The sequence below is a fragment of the Gopherus flavomarginatus genome, chromosome 4, assembly GCF_025201925.1.
Source record: "Gopherus flavomarginatus isolate rGopFla2 chromosome 4, rGopFla2.mat.asm, whole genome shotgun sequence".
Classification (NCBI taxonomy): Eukaryota; Metazoa; Chordata; order Testudines; family Testudinidae; genus Gopherus; species Gopherus flavomarginatus.
Genome location: NC_066620.1, coordinates 117,844,521 through 117,863,461, shown reverse-complemented (window position 1 = coordinate 117,863,461; position 18,941 = coordinate 117,844,521). Strand labels below are relative to the sequence as shown.

The 18,941-nt window shown below is 40.1% G+C and overlaps 1 protein-coding gene across 5 annotated transcripts in view; it reads left to right on the top strand.

Annotated features, from left to right (window-relative positions):
- LAMA2 (laminin subunit alpha 2) overlaps positions 1-18,941 on the top strand; it is a 515,739-nt gene that overhangs the window by 401,921 nt on the left and 94,877 nt on the right. For all 5 annotated transcript variants that reach the window (XM_050949373.1, XM_050949372.1, XM_050949374.1 and 2 more), the window contains 5 exons: positions 4,395-4,506; positions 10,670-10,832; positions 12,329-12,539; positions 14,219-14,335; positions 16,064-16,227. In XM_050949373.1, coding sequence (XP_050805330.1) covers positions 4,395-4,506; positions 10,670-10,832; positions 12,329-12,539; positions 14,219-14,335; positions 16,064-16,227 — 767 coding nt within the window. The remainder of the gene's footprint in view (positions 1-4,394; positions 4,507-10,669; positions 10,833-12,328; positions 12,540-14,218; positions 14,336-16,063; positions 16,228-18,941) is intronic.

The following is an 18,941-nucleotide window of genomic DNA, read 5'->3' as shown; positions in this document are numbered from 1 at the left end:
ATACAGCACATGAAAAGATGAGAGTTGCTTACCGAGTTGAGTGAATGTGGCCTATTCCCAACAGTTGACAAAAGGGGTGAGTATCAACAGAGGGAAAATTATTTTTTTGTAGTGACCCAGCCACTCCCAGTCTTTATTCAGGCCTAATTTGATGGTGTCAAGACAACGGATCGTGTGATATGGTCTGAATGAAACCTGGAGGCATGTAGGTACGTATAGTGGTCAGTAGGTTTCCAGTATAGGGTGGTGTAATTCTTTATGAATCCCTTAAAAGCATAATTTTCTCTTTCAAATCCCCTGGGCCTGAATATTTCAGAGAAATAATACACACATTTGTGGGATTGCCTCTCACACACGGGTACCACAGGTTCACTCAGTGTTCATGATGGAGTTTTAAAGTGCCCAGGAGATCTCAGACATATTATAGAAAAGGTTTTGCTGTTTATGCATTTTGGTTTGCCTGTTTTAAATAGTCACATGATCGGTTTGTTGTGGTTGTTCATTTCTCATTAAGCTGTACAACAAGTGGTTCTCAATTTACCATTGTGGGCCACATATGCAGCTCTCTGTGTGTCATGTGGGCTGCATCCACACAATATATGTATTACCTGTATGGCCCTGAGAATGTAACATTGGCCGCAGCTGTGTGCTGATTGGGCTGCAAGCGAGCTGCAGGTTGAGAACCACTGCTATAGAGCACTGTGCTATAAAGCTGCTCTCAGCACTGAGAGTTGTTTCCATTCCCAGTTAAGAAGCAAGACAGAGAAATTTCTGATTTAAAATCAAATCTACTTATCACAAAGAGTCAATTATTGGGGCTATCAAAATGGCAATCGCATTTACAGTGATAAATCAAATAATTTTTAAACCACCTTTATTTTGACAAGGTGAGGGTCTCTGGATGTCACTTCTATGTGCTAGTTATTCTTTTTATTAGGAAAGCTTTTATTTCAGATTAGAGCTTCAGTGCAGAGATTGGAATATTGTTAGATCATCAGGGAGAATCTGAAAGGAAAATAATATAAAGTGTGCCACCTAATGGTCGAGAATTCTGAGAAGAGAAATTGATGTCAGCAGTGCTGAAGTTCAAGTATTTGATGGAACATTAATATAAAGGACTGGCAGACCTGGAGACATGATATTCAGCAAAGTAGTTGAATTGCTTCTCTGGACATTAATTAACACACACACACACGACACTGAGAGATGTATTGCTAACATCAGCTGCTGAGTACGCACCTGAAATTTTGAAAGTTTCATGTAATTTTAAAAAGTGACAAAAGTGAAAATAAAGTGGCACCTTATAGACTAACAGACGTATTGGAGCATACGCTTTCATGGTTGAATACCCACTTCGTCAGACGCATGGGTATTCAACCCTTTCCATCAGCTCATTCTTTTCTCCCCACTTTGGCTCTCTATTTAACTTTATTCTCCCTCACCCACATTTCCATTCATTCATTTCTTCCAGTCCACCCTCACTGAGACTCAGGTGGTGCATTGGGGACTGCACTTGTAAGAGCTGAGCTTCCCAGGGAGAATGTCAGAAAACCTCTTCACTCATACCTTACCCTGCAAATCAGGATGTCCCTATGTCCATCCATGACAACCTCCACAACTCAGAAAACCCTGTTACTGGATCTGGAAAAGTAGGCGGCCGAGGCAACTTTGGCTGGGGCTGTAGGTAGGAGAAAGTGCTTGAAGAGGGGGTCCAAAACCTGCCTCTGTGCAGTCAATCTGAATTAGCTAAATATATGTCTATATTGCATGTTCACTCCACCTGAAGCATGTGTTCGGTAGAAGCTCTTAGTGGAGCTATTTCCCTGGTGGCATGCAGCAGGGTGGAAGCAGCACCACAGTAGGAGTCCCTTCAGTCGGAGAAGATGGTATTAGAAGATCCTATCACACAGAGGGAGAAGTAGAGCTGAACACAGATGCTAATATTTGTATGGATTTTAGATTTGGCAGAAAGAGATCCAAATGCAATGGAGAATAAAGATTATATATATGGAAGTGTGCCACCTGGGAACCCTAGCCACACAAGATGCTTGTAAGGACTGCAGGACTTAAAAACATTCCCTCTTCCTGAATTTCCATGGGATAGAACCTTGTGTCTTATATTCTATAACATTTGAAACCCTCCCCCAACCCTGTTTAAAAACTCATTCATGGATATCGCTCTAGTTCTTATCTGGATGGCTTTGGTAGTTTCTCAGAAAGGAGTTTGAGATGTAACTTTCAACATAAGCAGTGTTTTCTTCAGTTGAAGCCTGCCCCTGTAGCTATGGGGAATTCCAATGAACTCAATACATGGAAAATAGTTAGCACTTTATTTACAAACAACAATACCTGATTGTCTATGTTATGGTGAGACAGCATCTGAGTGATGCTATCTATTGTTTAATTTGGTTTGTAGAGTTGAAGTTAGACCAAAAAAGAGAAAAAATAAAGTGAAAAATGTATTTTCCAGTACAGCAAATTATGGTTGAATACAATAAGCATTCAGTGGAGCTGAATGGGTTTAAAGAGGTAAGGGAATGGTCACAGAGGGGACATGGAAACTATTGAAAAACAGATTAATGTGTGCCAAAATGTAATACATGCCATATGGCAATAAATAGTGAAAGTAAAAAAAGGCCAATCTGGATTAATATGAATGTGAAAAAAGTAATCAAGGATAAGAGAGGCATACGCAAGTTATAAAACATCATTTGTAGTGAAGGACTAGAACATTATAGAACAAAGTGAAACTCATGTAAAATTCTAGGAAAATCAAAGACAGAGAATAAAAGGATGATTGCTGAAGATGTGATGATAAATAATAGGACAATTCTCACATACAAGGAACAAAATGACATCAGAAATGCCATGCTGGATTAGACCAGTAGTCCATCAAGATAAGGCACATCCAACAATCACCCATACTGGATGCCCTATATAATTTACTAAGCCAGTTCTGCCTCTGAGGCATATTTTAAAGGTTTGATCATCCAGTAACATAGGCATAACTTGCATAGAAATGATGAGCCCATGTTCTTTTAATGGTCAGGGTAAGAAGGAAAGACTGGTGCTTCTACTCACCTCTACCATTTTTAATGTAAATTACCTATGTTGTAATGGCAGTTCAGTATAATAGATTGAAATCATCCATGGATTTTATTTCAAGGACAAATTTGGCCATTTATGCTTCAAGTACCATAAATTATTACATTTCTTGGATTTTTAATGCCATTTCTGTGCAGTGACAAGTACTGTACTCAGCTTTCCTGAGCAGATTTAGGGATTCCTGAGCGAGATCTAATGTGATAAGTAAGGATTCACACACAGCCAGCTTGGACAAGATTCAAAGTTTTAAAGTGTCATTAATTTCCCTGGACTAGATTACTGCAGTGCTTGTTTGGATCTGAGAAAAGGGTTTGCGTAGCTGTAGCCAGATAAAATGTAAGCTTGTTCCAAATCACATAGATCTTTCAACCCTTTCCAAGGAACTGGAGAGAGCATGATGCCCTATTGCCAGGGACGTTCCTTCTGGGCAATCAGATTCCTACACACACAGCTTATATTCCTCCATGAAATAGTATTTACACTCAATATCTGAACTGTTTGGAAGAAATGGTCAGATATCATATGGTGAATGTAGGTGTATTATAAATAGGGATGTTTTAAATGTGAAAATAAAGATGAATGCATTTGGATGTTTTTTTCTGGCTAGTGCTTTGTCAGACTTGTGTTTGATGTTCATCTCCATCCTGATATGTTGTGATTCATTAAGACTATAAATCATGTAGGTACTCATAGTCAAAACTGTATTGATCACTTGAAAATGTTATATACAAAAGATTTTAAGCAAAATGAATGAAAGTGATTCTTCTTCCTTTTTTTCCTCTTTTTTCTTTCTTCCTCCACTTAATTAATGTATTGATTTAAAAATCTACTAACTTATTGAAACAGGCCGTGTCTTCTTCAAAAACACCTCAGGGGATGTAACAGGTAGGGAGTGCTGTGTATACTGCACTCTGTCATCAGGAAATCAATCACATAGTGAAACTAGTGGAAGTACACCCTGAAGTATCCATTAAAAGCTTTTGAACAACATTGCTTTAAACACATTCAAAGAATGTTCTCAACTTGAGTCCCTTTGTGTGCTGTTCCACACAACTAACATTTCCAAGAACTAAAAATAAAGCCCTCCAATTTCCATGTAATGGAAGAGGAAATAAAATGTAATTGTGTATTTGAGCAGTGTGTGTCATTTCCAGTACATCTGATCAATAATTCATCGATTGTCTTTTGCCTGAGGAAAGATTTGCAAGTGGATTCAGCCCGTGGGAATATCTCCTGGTGCAGTCTTGTCATGCCCATTAATTATACTTTTCCTCAATTTGGATCACTAGGCTACCAAGGTGACGGCAGATGGAGAACAAACAGGGCAGGATGCTGAGAGGACTAATGAGAGAGCCACGTCTCTTGGACAGTTCATCAAGGACACACTCCAGGCTGCTGAAGGTATTAGAAAAAGAAAACTATGGCAGTTGCTCCTCATGGAAATTGAAAGACAGTAGGGAAAGAGACAATGGGAGAGCGAGAGAGCATTAGCTGGTAGACGTCCTGTGATTTAAGAGTCAGGCTAAGAAACTCCAGCAAACTATCTGCAGACTTCTGTAATCAACAGGGTGCAGTTCATAACAACAGTTAGTGGATTGGTAATTATGAGCACAGACTAACAAGAAATTGGATATGTTCCTTCAGGAATGTTCCAGTTCTTGAGAACAGCTATTATGATTACATAACTAATGGGTGCCTTCTGCTAAGTTGTTGTTTATTTTCAAGGCAGTTAAAAAAAATTCATTTGGGCAGAACAAAAAATCCTCATATAATTTTATCATTTCACTTGGTGCATTGAGGCTACATCTTAATTTCTCAGAATGACTTCAAAAATACATTACTACTTGCTGCTAATGAACATCTGCTGCTTGGAATTTGCGAACGAGTCCTAGCCATGAACAATAGCATTGAGCCAGTTCTCCCCCAAGAATTTAATTCTCTGCACCTACAAATGCAGTTGAGAATCATGAGCAGAAAGATAGCAGCCAGCTTCAGGAAGCAGAGCCTAAATACTCTACAAAGCTATAAAAAAAAAGAGAAAGGTAAAGACATTTGAAAAACCTGGCTTCTTATAATTAACTGTAGTTTAATTTGAGAAATATCGGGCTGCATTCTGCTCTCCTATTAGACTCTTACTACCCCTCATTGTTTTCAGTGGGGTTGCATGGGTGTTATTTACAGCAGAATATAGCCTATCCATTTAAAAAAAAATTGTCACCAGACTATACTGTAGATTAATTTTATATTGACTTTCATGTAATGCATCCCAATGTGCTCCACCTGGTAGAACTAATCAGTTATTTAAAATATCTTTTTATCTTGCAACCCTGACATAAAACAAGTGTTAAAAAAACAACAGGAAAAGATCTGCAGTTTTCAAAAGTGAATTTAAATAGAATTAGGCTGAGCTCCTTCCAGGCTGATCCTGTTGGTCAGATAAAAAATATTTCCTCACCCGGTTTGTGTCCCTAATATCCTTGGACCAATTTGGCTACAAAAGTGCAGACTCCATGCTCTTAGACTAAAGTGAGTTTGAAGGATGACAAGCCAAAGCTGTTGCTCCACAAAGTTTGTGTCCAATGTTTGGAATCACCACAGAAGATACTTCCGGCAGGTTTCCAGGAACAACTGGTAACATAGAATTAAAAGATTTTGATGGGGTTGAAACAAATACACATAATATCCTAGAAGTAGAGAGAGTGTTTGACCAGTAGCCAAGTCAGTATTTTAAGAACAGATGAAAATGTGCTTCTGGCACCAGTTTTTCATTATAAACCATTGCTTCTTTACCAGTCAATCGACATCCAGGGTTAACCAACATTGTGAATCAAACTTAAGGTCAAGTTTTGCCCACAAATACATCTGTGCAAACCTGGCAGATGTTAGGCACTAAGGCCAGGAGCCGCAGAAGGACTTAGGTGTTACAACACTAAGCTTCACAATGCCTAATTTTATCCACCTAGGAAATTGCAGGAACAGCACTCTGATCCACAAAGCCTGAGTTAGGCACCTAGGCTTCCCATATAATTAATGAGGAGAAATAGGTGCCTTAGAATGTGATCCATAAAAGCAGCATGTTAGACAGGGAGCCGCCTAAGCTAGCCAATGGGAGATATTGATGAGAGGGGTGTATCTTAAGCCCCACCCCTTTCATAGAGATAGGCACCTAAGTCAAGACTGGCAGGGAGGTGCCTGTCTCTGCTAGTCAAGGCTGTCCCTAGGAGGGTGCGGGGCTCAGGATGGAAGTGTTGAATCCATCACTTCTGGGACTGACCCGTCTCTTCCAGGACTGACCGTGCCAGCCAATCACACCGGCCTGCGGGGGCCTCCAAAGCGCAGGGTCTGGAATGGTCACCCCGATTCGCTGTATCCAAGGGCTGCTAGTGAGCCACAGCTGGGTGCCTCTCTCCAGGAGTCAGGCAGCTTAGCAGCCTAAATTGTTTGTTGTGAGAATGATTGATGTGCCTGCCTCACTCCACACAAAACTGCTGTTGGTGAATAAATACTTGAAGAGCCATTGAGCCACAGACAGTGAGAGTGAGTAACTCTTAAGCCTGGGGGTTAGCATATCCATCTGTGAGCCTTTTAAAATCTTTTCTTCCTATCGAGCAGAGGGGGGAATGGAACAAGGATCTCCCATATCCCTTACTACTGGGCTAAAATTTATAAGATGGGGACCCCCCCCCCCCGAGTTTTGAATGGTACTTGGTCAGACTGGATCTCACATGCACGTTAGGGGCTGAAAACCTGTCTTCCCCCAGTTTGTGGCTCTCTCTGGGGCTTAGGTGAGAGATAAGTGCCAGGACACCTACAAGGAGGCAGCAGTGCACATGTCCAGAGGCAAAAACTGAGGCTCCAAGGGAAGTTTTACTGTAAAAAAGCAGGCACTACGTGAGTTCAAGCACCTAGAGGAGTAGGCAGCAGCTGAGCAGGAGTTTTGTGGATCTCAGTGGAGCATAAGTCTGATGGTTAGGGGTTAAGTACCTCCATGGACCTGAGCTTAAAAATCTGATCTCATGAAGTTCTCACAACCTTGAAGATTCCTGATTGACTATTGAGGAGTGAACAGTAACTTTCCTGAAAGTGGAACATTCCATTCTACCAGGGTGCTCTCTTAACAAAAGCATTCATATAAACAAACAGGCAAAGGATAATAACTAGGAATAAAATGCCGCAATGATTCTATTAAGTAAATATGTACTTTTGCATACTGTGGCAAATTGCCGGCACTATTATGATGGGTCTCACACTTTCTCTTCTTTGGAGGGGGTTCAGGGCGCCATTTCTTGCCCCTAAATTGGAATATGAATTGCCCCACTAGTGTCCTAGAGGAGGGAAGTGGAGAGGGAGGGACCAGGGCCCACCCTCTACTCCAAGTCCCAGCCCAGGGCCCCTGAGGATAGTGGTGAACCACTTGAACTGACGGTTCCTTCCCCTGGGCTACTTCCCTATCCTGCCCTTCAGCTTGTAGGGGGCTTCCTGCCCTCCCTCTGCACAAGCTAGGTGCTCCTTACCTAGGATCTAGGACTTCTTAGCCCACCACAGCACTTCTCCAAACTTTCCTCTGCTTCCCTTCAAACTGTTCTCTGCTCCAACACCAATCCTTTCTGCTCCAACTCCTCCAGACTGTTCTCTGCTCCAACACCAATCCTTTCTGCTCCAACTCCTCCAGACTGTTCTCTGCTCCAACACCAATCCTTTCTGCTCCAACTCCTCCAGACTGTTCTCTGCTCCTTTTTGCTCCAACTCCTCCAGACTGTTCTCTGCTCCAACACCAATCCTTTCTGCTCCAACTCCTCCAAACTGTTTTCTGCTCCAATACCAATCCTTTCTGCTCCAACTCCTCCCCGTCAGATTGAAGCAGGTGGGGTTTATCAGGTCACTGGCTTCAGGTGCTCTAATTGGCTTCAGGTGCTCTAATTAAGCTATAGCAAACTTTCTTCCCTCTACAGGGAGTAAGGCTCCCTTCTAACCCTCTCCTGCTGCCCTCTGGCCATGCTGTATCACAATACTTATGGCAGGATAGTTCAAGAAGTGTTTTGTTTTCTTTCATAGTTTTCACCCATTCTACTGACAAGATGCCACCTTTATGGCTCAAGTGATATTCCCATTTCTAGGTATTGATTTATATAAAGAGAGTGCATGAACTGGCATTTATACAAAACCTTACTACCATGTGAACCAGCAGACACTCACCTTGTCTGGGATGAGAACAGAATGTTTGTCAGATAACTCAAAATATTTAATAGATAAAAGCTATGCTTAAGTAGGAAACATACATATTCTGTCTAATGTAATATTTTCTGTGGTGGTGGTGATAAATATAGAATATATGGCTTTTGTTGTGTATCTTTGCTTCATCTGCACTATGTTCACTAACCCATTTCTATAGGACTACTTCTCACTTTTCAAGCCAGTGAGTAGTTGTATACAACCATCTTTAAAAACCACAACAAAATGTGCCAGTAAAATGTTTCTTTTTTTCTCCTCAAATTTTGAATTTCCCCCAAATAGACTCATTGCCGTTCATAGACAGAGACTATCCAGCCCCGAAGCAGTAGCATCACTGTAGTCTGATAATTTGCAACTCAGCAAGATTACGACATGCAGGTTGTCGTCTTTACAGTTGGATGAACAACATTTGCTTCTAACCTTTGTAGGTGTGAAATAAAACTTATGTCCAGTAATTTCTGTTTTAGGTAAATCTTAGTGAATTCCTAAATTATCTATTTCTTTCCATTTAAAAAAAAAAATAAAATTGGGTGCCTATCCACATCCTTGGATGCCCTGACCATATTTTTAAAATAACAGTCCTTACAAGGAATAAGCACCCAGTAGCATAACACAGTCCATGCCCCCTCCCCCGCCCAACTTTAAATTAACCAGCCAGAAATTTAAAACAACAAAATATATACCATGTCATCCCAAAATCCCATCCCTTACCCAAACCTCAATTCTTCCCTGCAGACCTAGCAAATAAAGAGTCCTTGCAGTGTGCCCTATAGTTCATATAATTGGTTATATGCTCAGACCTGTACGGTTAGACTAATAGTAAGGGGGACTAGTCCTGCAGTGAGCTCTGTGTGGGCATTCCCCTGTACCTGCATGGAGTAACATTCAAGTCAGTGAGGCTCCACGCAGCTAGAAGGACCTGCCCACGTAGCAAGGATTACTACTGGCTTCTCTCAGCAGGTCTCGAGCATACAAAAAACAGTGACACATCTATAATAATTCTCTGATGAATTGTAAAATAGCTTTTGTTATTGCTTTTTTGTTAAAGCTGTAGGATGAAAATTTCAGAAGTGATTACATCCCAGTTTGAACAGAGACTGAGGGTATATCTGCACTGCAATCCCAGCTGTGACTGCAGCACATGTAGACATACCCGAGCTAGCTTTGAACGAGCTAGCTCAGACAATAGCAGTGAAGCTGCAGCAGCATGGGCTAGCCACTAGAGTACATATCTGAGGTCCTAGGTAGGCTTGTACAGCCTGTGCTACTGCAGCTTCACTGCTATTGTTTTTAGATGAGAGCTAGCTAGGGTATGTCTGTCCATGTTGCAGTCACACCTCTGACTGCAGTGTAGACATATTCTAAGGCACTTTGCATCCTAATCTTATTGAAAGTCAGTGGAACTTTTGGTCCTAAATGCCTAAATCATTTTTGAAAATGGGGCTTAGGCAGGGCCACCGAGAGTGAGTTCAGGCCCAGGTGAAAAAAATTTTTCAGGCCCCCCAGCAAGGGCGTACCGGCTAAACAGGGTCGATGAAGCCGGGCCCCCTTCTGGATTGCCGGGCCCCAGTAATTTGTACCAGCTTCTCCCCCATCTCGTCAGTCCTGGTTTAGGCATATAGGTGCTTTAGAAAATTTTGCTCACGGTATATTCTGAATATACCATGGGGTGTTATGTCATAAATATTCTATCAGTACTAGAATGAGATGCCCTGCAGAGTGGCTTTGGCATTTATGAGTAATTCAACCATCTTGAACACATGCCCATAAACTTTTATACACACCACTGTGCAGTCTATCCCTTTTTGCCCCCTTCTCCCCTTCTATGTGTATAAACACATAAGCTTGCACTCTTTCACCAGTGCTCGCTCGCTCTCCATTTTCAGAGAGAGATCGTCATTTATTCTTCTTATCATTAGTAAACTTGAATTTTATAAGCAGTAAACCGTCCTCTAAAACTCATTTACATTTCACTTTTTCTTTCAATTTCTTGCTCCACCCCCTCACTCTCTGCTCAGTGTCCCAAATTATCATCTGACATTTCAAGCGTTTGGTACCTATTTTCTATATGTATTTCTTACTTTAGATATAAAACCTTCTTACTTTAATTACTGTGCCTGAAAGTGAAATACAATAAAGGATTTGATGGAACATATAACATTTTCTCATTTGTTACTGATCATTGGATTAACTGCCCTTTATATTTCACAGCAGGAATACCCATTGCAAATTGCATTTCCCTTGGTGATGATGATGATGTGCGGATGCTGAAAGTCTCTGTGTCACTTTTATTTACTTATTCCCTATATGTGTTTTTTACCCCCCTCTGCAGCTGTAAATGAAAATGCTGTAAAACTGAATGAGACACTCCAAATCCAAGATAAGACCCTGGAGAAAAGTCTTCAGGCTCTGCAGAGTGATATTGATAGAATGATGAGAGAACTGAGGAGAAGAAAGTTGAACGTGCAAGAAAGGGCAGCCCAAGATGAGTTAAAGTAAGTAGAAGGGCCATAAGCTTCTACCTCCTGAACCCAGTAAGATAAGTCTGATTAATGTAATTGTAATCCATTCCGATGGGATTTCAAAACTGGAGGCCACTGAAACATAAGAGGAAAGGATTCTGATATTTCATGTCTATTTTGTAGCTCTTGGATTCCTGAAAGTGCTAACATTTGAGTAAAATTATCCACCAGCAGAGGCATTCAGAAGGATACGTTTTTCCATATTTGAATTATTATAGGCCAAAAGGACTTTTGCCATTGACTTCAACAAAAGAGTTGGGTAAAAATTAGCATTACTATAAAAAAAATTGTCTGGAAATTCTCTGCTCAGACTCTTTCTAGAGTTATTAAATCTTTCTATAAGGGAAAGAGATACAAATGCTATCCTTAAAATTATGTATTTATACTTTTTGAAATTCATAGTTTTCAGGAAAAAAAAGCCTTTTTGAAACATTTCCATTATGAAGGGGACTGCAAACTCTTATGAGTACTTTGAAGTAATTAATCATGTTTACTCTTTTATCAAATGATTTTGGACAGTCGCTGGTTCTGGCTGGCTAGTTTTCAGGATTCTGGCCAAAGAAACAAGTGACTAGGATCTCCCCCTTCCCTGTGTTTGCCATGAAGTTCTACGTGCTAAGTGAGGAAGAAGACTGTTTTAATTGTTCCCTTATAGTTGTCTTCTTGCTCCTATAGTCAGCAGAACTTTACTTGCAGTTGTTGCTTTCCCTCCTCCCCCCCTTCTTATTTCAGTGTTTAATTGAATTCAGGTCTGTAATCCTATTCCTCCCAGTCCACGTGAAGGACACATTACTGAACATAATTAACAAAAAATCCACCACTTTCTCATCAAAAACCCCAAACCTAATAACTACACAAGAAGTTTGCCCACTCTCGTGATTTTATGAAGAATCTTATGAGAGTTGATATTTTTCTTAAAGCGCCCACTCCTGGAATCATGAGACTATGTGATAATCTCAATTTTAATTTAAAAAAGTGTCTAACCCTCTAGAGGTTGGTTGTAGCAAAGGAAAAGGGAACAGACTTAATTATTTCAAACCGACTCTCACAGCTTGTCTGAAGCTTTGCTTTGAGACTGCTTCAGATCAGGCATGTCCCCTCCATTCAACGTAATGGACCACTTTGTGACAAGTGTCACATTAATGTGAATGAGCGGATGCTTTTTGACAAGGGTAGTGATTCTCAAAAACTCACTTTATCAGTCAGATTGCAAAAATGACAATATAAAAAAAGACTTCCCTGAAGACCATTTCCTAAATAAGGATTCAGGGCGAATTTAAAATTCCATAGGAAAACCTAATATGAACTTATCCGTTTGTTTTACTAACTGTGTACTCTCTTCAAAGTTGTTTTCCACTTCTATTTAAAATGAATATTTCAGCTGTATGGAATTAAAAATGATGTGATTACTGGGTGTGGTGAAGATGGATTCAATGTCTGTTTTTTGTTTGTGTTGGTGGGAATTGCAGAAATGCAGAAGCCCTTTTGAACAAAGTGAAGAAATTATTTGGAGAGCCCAGAGAGAAAAATGAGGAGCTCAAGAATGAGGTCAGGGACAAGATGGCAGATTACAAAAACAAGGTTGACGATGCTCGAGACCTGCTGAGAGAAGCCAGTAGTAAAATTAGGGAAGCCAATCGCTTATCTGCAATCAACCAAAGAAACATGACAGTGATAGAGGTTAGTGCTGATGATCAGATTCCCTTGACTTACCACCATCTTGAGGGTTAGACCAGAATCTAGAACTCTGATCCCTTTGGTTCGCATGAACCTTTTTACAACCAGCAGAATATATATATATATATATGCTGTGAAGAGTCCCTTCAACTATCGGTTTTTGCTCTCTTCATCATTCTGAGATTTATATTTATATAAACCTATTAATGTTTTCTTATTAGTTCTTCTAAAAGCAAGTAGGACCCTAAGAAATTTCAGGTGGAGAATGCCCTGGATCCCCATAGTGCATGTGGGGTGAAATTCATCCAAGTGCAAAAACCCAAAGAAGTCCCTATGCAAAATTTAAACCCTGGGTTAAGGGTTTTAGCAAGAGACCGATTACAGTCTTCACCCTCCTCTATTTGCATCTTGTAGCCTTGCACTTTCAACTCCATATTCCACCTCTAGAAAGAAATGAACTGGGTGTGTAGCTGTTAAAGAGTAATAAATCAAAGTATATCTTGGGTAGTTAGTAGCTGTTATAAATGATCTCCCTGGTAGCAGGGGAGTCTGCTTCTGATTTAATTAATTGCAAAGACTTGAAAAGCACATTATACTTTTCATTAACAAGCATTTATCCAAGACAGAAAGAGCAGAGTCAAATGTAAATGAAGATAAATGTTTCAAACTCTCATTGCTCTCGATGTGCTTTTGCCTAATATACAGTGATGAGGTTAGAGTTCCAGGACCTGAGTTTTCATCAGAGGTTTGTGCGCTTGATTGATTTACAGAGAGATGCTATACTGTAAAGAAGTTAGAAAATATCAGTTTCTCTACATTTCTTTTCCAGTGGGGTTAGAACAGGGAAGATGGGGTGATTGTTTTTTATCTAGGTACTTATGCATTCCCTAGCACCATAGATTATACGAATAAATAATAATATAATAAAAATAATAACAACAACAATTATCTGAATGCTGTGAAGAGTCCCTTCAGCCAATGGTTTTGCTCTCTTCATCATTCTGAGATTTCCATCTTTTTTGCCTTTCTCTTAATTCGTGGTCATCATAGCACTTTCCTGTTTGCCCGAATGGTGCAATTTCATGGCCCGCTGTCAATCTACTCTGTGATGCTTAATGGCTCTGTACACGTTGTAGCTAGTACTTTGAATTAGAGAGAAAGGAGGTGCCATCCCTCTTGTGCATGTATGCAGTATCCACTAGTTGGAAACATGAATGTCCCAAGGTTGCTTCGCAAACTAATAAAGCACTGGTGTCAAAAAAACCAAACGGGAAACTTTTATTAAATCTGGGATCAACAATTAAAATCAAGAATGTAAATTAATATGGATACTTCAGGAATCTTCACAACATTTTGGTTTGGACTAATTCACTGTCATGCTTGGAGAAGATAACACTATCAAAAGAAGAGGGAGGGTTGGGATTTCTGACTTCTTGAACTCATTCTACTCTAATACCACAGTCAGGCAGTTTTGTGCTGGGGCAATATAAAACTCAGATATTGATTATCTTTGCCATTGAGACATGCTGCATTTGTATTTTTTGCTCTAATATTTCTGAAGGTTTCAGAAATTTCATGTGGGGGGCCCCAGAAAAAAATGCAAGGTGTTGGAATGCCCAGCCACTCCTGCTTTACCTTTGCTTAATTAATTTATTTCATTGTGTGGATTATTCAACCTATAGAAAAGGAAGCAAGCTGTAGAAAGTAGCAGACAAGAGGCTGAAAAAACACTAAAAGCGGGGAATGACATCTTGGATGAAGCCTACCGTCTTGCAAATGAAATCAATTTAGCTGTGGAGGTGAGTGTTTTTATTTTTATTTTGTTTTTGAGGGTAGGCACGTTGAGGCAGCTAAGTGGATAATTAAAGGGACACCTAATTAATCCAACCTTTATCAGTGCTGGAATATTTGAATTGGAAGCACTTGGCTTTCCACTGTTGTGTGTACTGCCTGGTTGTAAAGGATAAATGATTATATAAACTGATCCAGGTTGACCCAATCTGATTGTATTACACACAAATGCACATATACACATCCCTCACTTTTTGCAGACTCTGTCTGCTTCTGTATGTGTGGTATTAGGCATCTAGACTTGAATAAAGGATAGTAGCCTTAGAATAGCAGGTGCAAAAAGTCTATAGGCAGCGCTACCCTTGGCTTTATTGTCTAGATGCACATGTACACACACAAAAAGAGTGTGAAACACAACAGAGAAAAGAAACATAAGAAATTATTACGTAAGGGCCTGTGGCTGCAGCCCTTGGGCTAGGTAGATCAATGGGACTTGCACACCTATCTCACTTGAATGCTTTTAAAAAGCCCCCCTAAAATTTATATGGACATGAGTTTGGGGGGATAGTCAGAAGTAGTGATGGAATGAAGGAATTTTTCAGACCATTCCAGCCAATAAAACATTAGAGCAAATCATGCCATCATGTATTCTTCATATGCCATATTGCCTACAGAAAAATACCTTCAGAAATATTTGAGAGTTTTAACTTTAACATCATTATTTTTGTATCAGTTTTAGGCTAGTTTAGCTATAACTTTATTTATTTCATGCAGTTACTTCTGATTTGCACCAGTGTAAGCTAGAGAGACCTTTAATGGAGAAAAATGAAAATAAATATATTTTAGAAACCTCTAAATTTCTGTTATTGGGGAGGGATAGCTCAGTGGTTTGAGCATTGGCCAGCTAAACCCAGGGTTGTGAGTTCAATCCTTGAGGGTGCCATTTAGGGAACTGGGGTAAAAATCTGGGGATTGGTCCTGCTTGGAGCAGGGGGTTGGACTAGATGACCTCCTGAGGTCCCTTCCAACCCTAATAGTCTAAAATAACTGTGCTATGATTTTACAGTCTGATACTTTAGTAATATACACTCCCATTTCTATCCCTGATAATTCGCAAAATATTGAAATTCAAAACAGCCACTGGTCCAAGAAATGATATTTTCTGTCTTGCACCTCAAACAAATATAATTTTGGGGAAAATTCCTTATTTGGGGGGGCAGGATTAGAAACCCTTTTGAGGTCATTTCTTTGGGGGGAAAGTGGTGGGTATTTCAAAAGTGTAGCCCTTATTGATATGAATTAATAAGCAAAAGTGCAGGTGAGTCAGTCAAAGGTGCATGATAAACAGAATTTGTCCTATGGCTGGGCAGTTTATCTCAGGGATATCACCCCAGCATAGTATAAATATTTCTGCATCCATAATTTAGAAAATATCTCCCTAAGTGTGTGAGTGTGTATGTGTTGTGTATGAAGTGTGTTTTTATCTTTTCTCATCCATCATTAAGAAATAGGGAGGAACACCAAGTTCAAGACAGTCAAGTCTTCAATGGAATAGTGGCTTTCAAAATAGCCTAATTGTCCCCATATTTCAACACTGTTGTGTTTTTCCTTATTAGTTCACTGACATTTTATTAAATGTCCAGGCACATGTGATTACATCTCATAGAGAAACAATATGCGAAGGACTATGATGTTTGCATTCAGCTCTTTAAACACCTTTGTTTCATGGCTTTCAGTATGTAGAAAACTTGGGGGATAAGATACAACCAATCACTGATGAGCTGAAGGATAAAATAGACGATCTATCCCAAGATATTCAGGATAGGATGCTTCCAGAAAAGGTGTTGCAGGCTGAGAACCATGCAGCCCAACTGAATGAATCATCTGCAATACTGGATGGGTAAGACAGCCATTTCTTGATACTTCTAAAACTCTGATAGCTTAGTGTCTAGAATTCCCTGACAGAAATAGAAGAGGATTACTTTCAGACTTTAACTTCTGTGATTATGAATATACAAGACTCCAATTCTCTATATAGAGCCCAATTAGGAGAGGCTAGATTCATTTCTTTGGAGGAGCATCAAAAGGCTGAGTTAGATATGGGGCTTAGGAAGGTATTCTACATGTTTTGGGCAATATACAAGATAATCAAACCCAAACATTTCTGAAAATGAACCAGTAGATAGAAAGTACTGACACTTTCGCAAGAAGTTCTCCTATTTAAAAAAATATATTTTCAGTCTGATCTCTCCTGTGCCTTGTACCTTGTGTTGTCATTTACACCAGGGCAAAGTGAGTGCAAACTGGTGTAAGATGCTACCCTTCTGATTTAGTGGCATTTTTTACAGTCACTTTTCCACAGTAATAAATGACACCGCAACAGGCAAGGAGAAGTCTGTTTATCTTCGTATGTTTGAAATTGGCAGCCTTTAAGAGTGTGCACTTGCTGACTCTGGGGTAAAGGAAGCAATTTAAGCATCACTTTCAAAACAAATTGAGAATACCTAAAACTTATTCCCAAAAGCTTTGGTAGATTATTGTTTAGAATTCAATTGCTGAGCTCCCTCATGTAATTTGGAAAGAGTCATACAAACTGATGTGATGTGCAACAGACTGTGGAGAGGAAAGTACACACAAAATACTGTTGGCAAGTAAGTTCCTGTGGCCATTACAGCATAGAAGAACAGAACTCATAGCATCTGCTTTAGAAAGTGCAAATTGCTACAACTTAAAGTGAAGGAAAGTCTTCCTGTAACAGGGAGCTGTTACCCTTTTGGGGCTGGAGGACCTGGAGCTAGACAACCCTGATTACTAAAGGAGTCACACCTATGTGACAGTGGTTGATTCCCCTATGTAGTGCAGCAGGTGGCTGCAGTGAGAGGGGACGTGTGTGCAGGAAACAGAATCCTGAGATGCTATAGCTGATTAGCAGCTGCAACCACCAGTAATGGCTCTTGCAGAGACATTGAATTGAGCCCCAGTTCTGGGAAAGACTTGGGACCATGATGAGTTTGTTTGAAGAACTCTGAAGAAGAGGAAAGCAGAGATGGGGTGAGTGGGAGACACATAGCAACCTCTAACTATGAGGAGATGCTTGTCATTCCCTGCTGTGCCTCCTTATTTGCTGGTAATCATGGGAGGCAAGGCTTGTAGTCTCTCCTCCTTTGATAGAATAAGCTAACTCAGAAAAAGGCACATGTATCAGTGTGTCCAGATGTGGCGCTATTGTGAATAGTTTGTTCTGCATTAGCTATTCCAGTCAATTTCTTCATGTAGACAAGCCCTTCATCCACCAGAGGGTAAAGAATTCAGGGTATAGAACCAGTCAGAAATTTTTGACAATTTTTGTTTTCAGTCAGGAAAGTGCTGATTAGTCAAACCTGAAACTTTTCACAAAAATGTTCCTCAGATTCAGGATGGACTTTCTGGTGAGAGAGTGTGTGACACCAAACCATCCAAGAATAGCCAGTTGGTTAGGACACTGAGGTGAAATGTGGGAGATCCTGATTCAAGTCCCTGATCTGCCTGGTTCAGAGCACCACCAGGCTATAGAGTCACTCTCTCAATCTCTCAAGATCGAGCTATTCCACTTTGTATACATAATTAAATATTCACTGAGTTAAAAAGAGAAAGACTCTGACTCTGTAGGTTAGATCCCTCACCTGGGATGTGGGTGATTTGGGTTCATAGCTCTGCTCTAAATCAGGCAGAGCAGGGACTTGAACCTGGGTTACCAACAGTCTAGGCTATTGACCACTAGGCTACTGGCTATTCTGAAGTGGGTTCATCTCTCTTATTTTTTTTGCAAATTTTTTTGAAAGATTTCAGTTTTGTTCCAGGGCAGAACTAAACACATTTCAAAACCTAAAAAAAATTTCTCAGCATGGAATTATTGTTTCCCATCCAGCCCTACTGATAAACTGATAATCTTGAGAAGGTTGATAGACTATCCGGTAGATGGTGTTTATACAGAAACACCACTGAGTCTCATACAAATATGTCACTCAGAATATGGTTCGGCTTCACAGAAGGGACTATATAAAAATAGCACTGGGGGCTCCCTGTTTATTGTGTCTCTTCAATTCCATATCAAATTTAATGAATTCACAGATGAAAAAAATGCTCTTTTCTACTTGTTAGCCCTTCAAACTTTGGTCACCATTTTGACAGTCAAGCTGGGCTCCTTCCTTCTCAAGCATCATATCATCGCTGGTAATAAATATCCTACAAACCATATGTTATGCTCTTTGTTACATTTGTGCAACTGCATTGTCTGCAATTCGTGCCCTCACTTGTACCTGAAGTTACAGAGATATAAAAGGGGGCATAATTTGATCTACCAGACATTTATTACCAGTGTTGATGTATCAGAAGGAAAGAACCAGCTTTCATTTTCAGAACCCAGAGTGAGTTTGCAGGGCTGGCAATGGGGGGAGGATATTTTCATATGTAAGTTGAGCAAATTTGATATGGAATCAATGAGACACACATCATGGAGTTGCCTGTTGCTATATTTTCTTAATAAAGCCCCACTTTGAAAAGGGAAACGATCCCCAGGATCTCAAAGCACTTTCCAAAGTAGCACTGGCCAAAATGTTCAGACCTCGGTAGGTC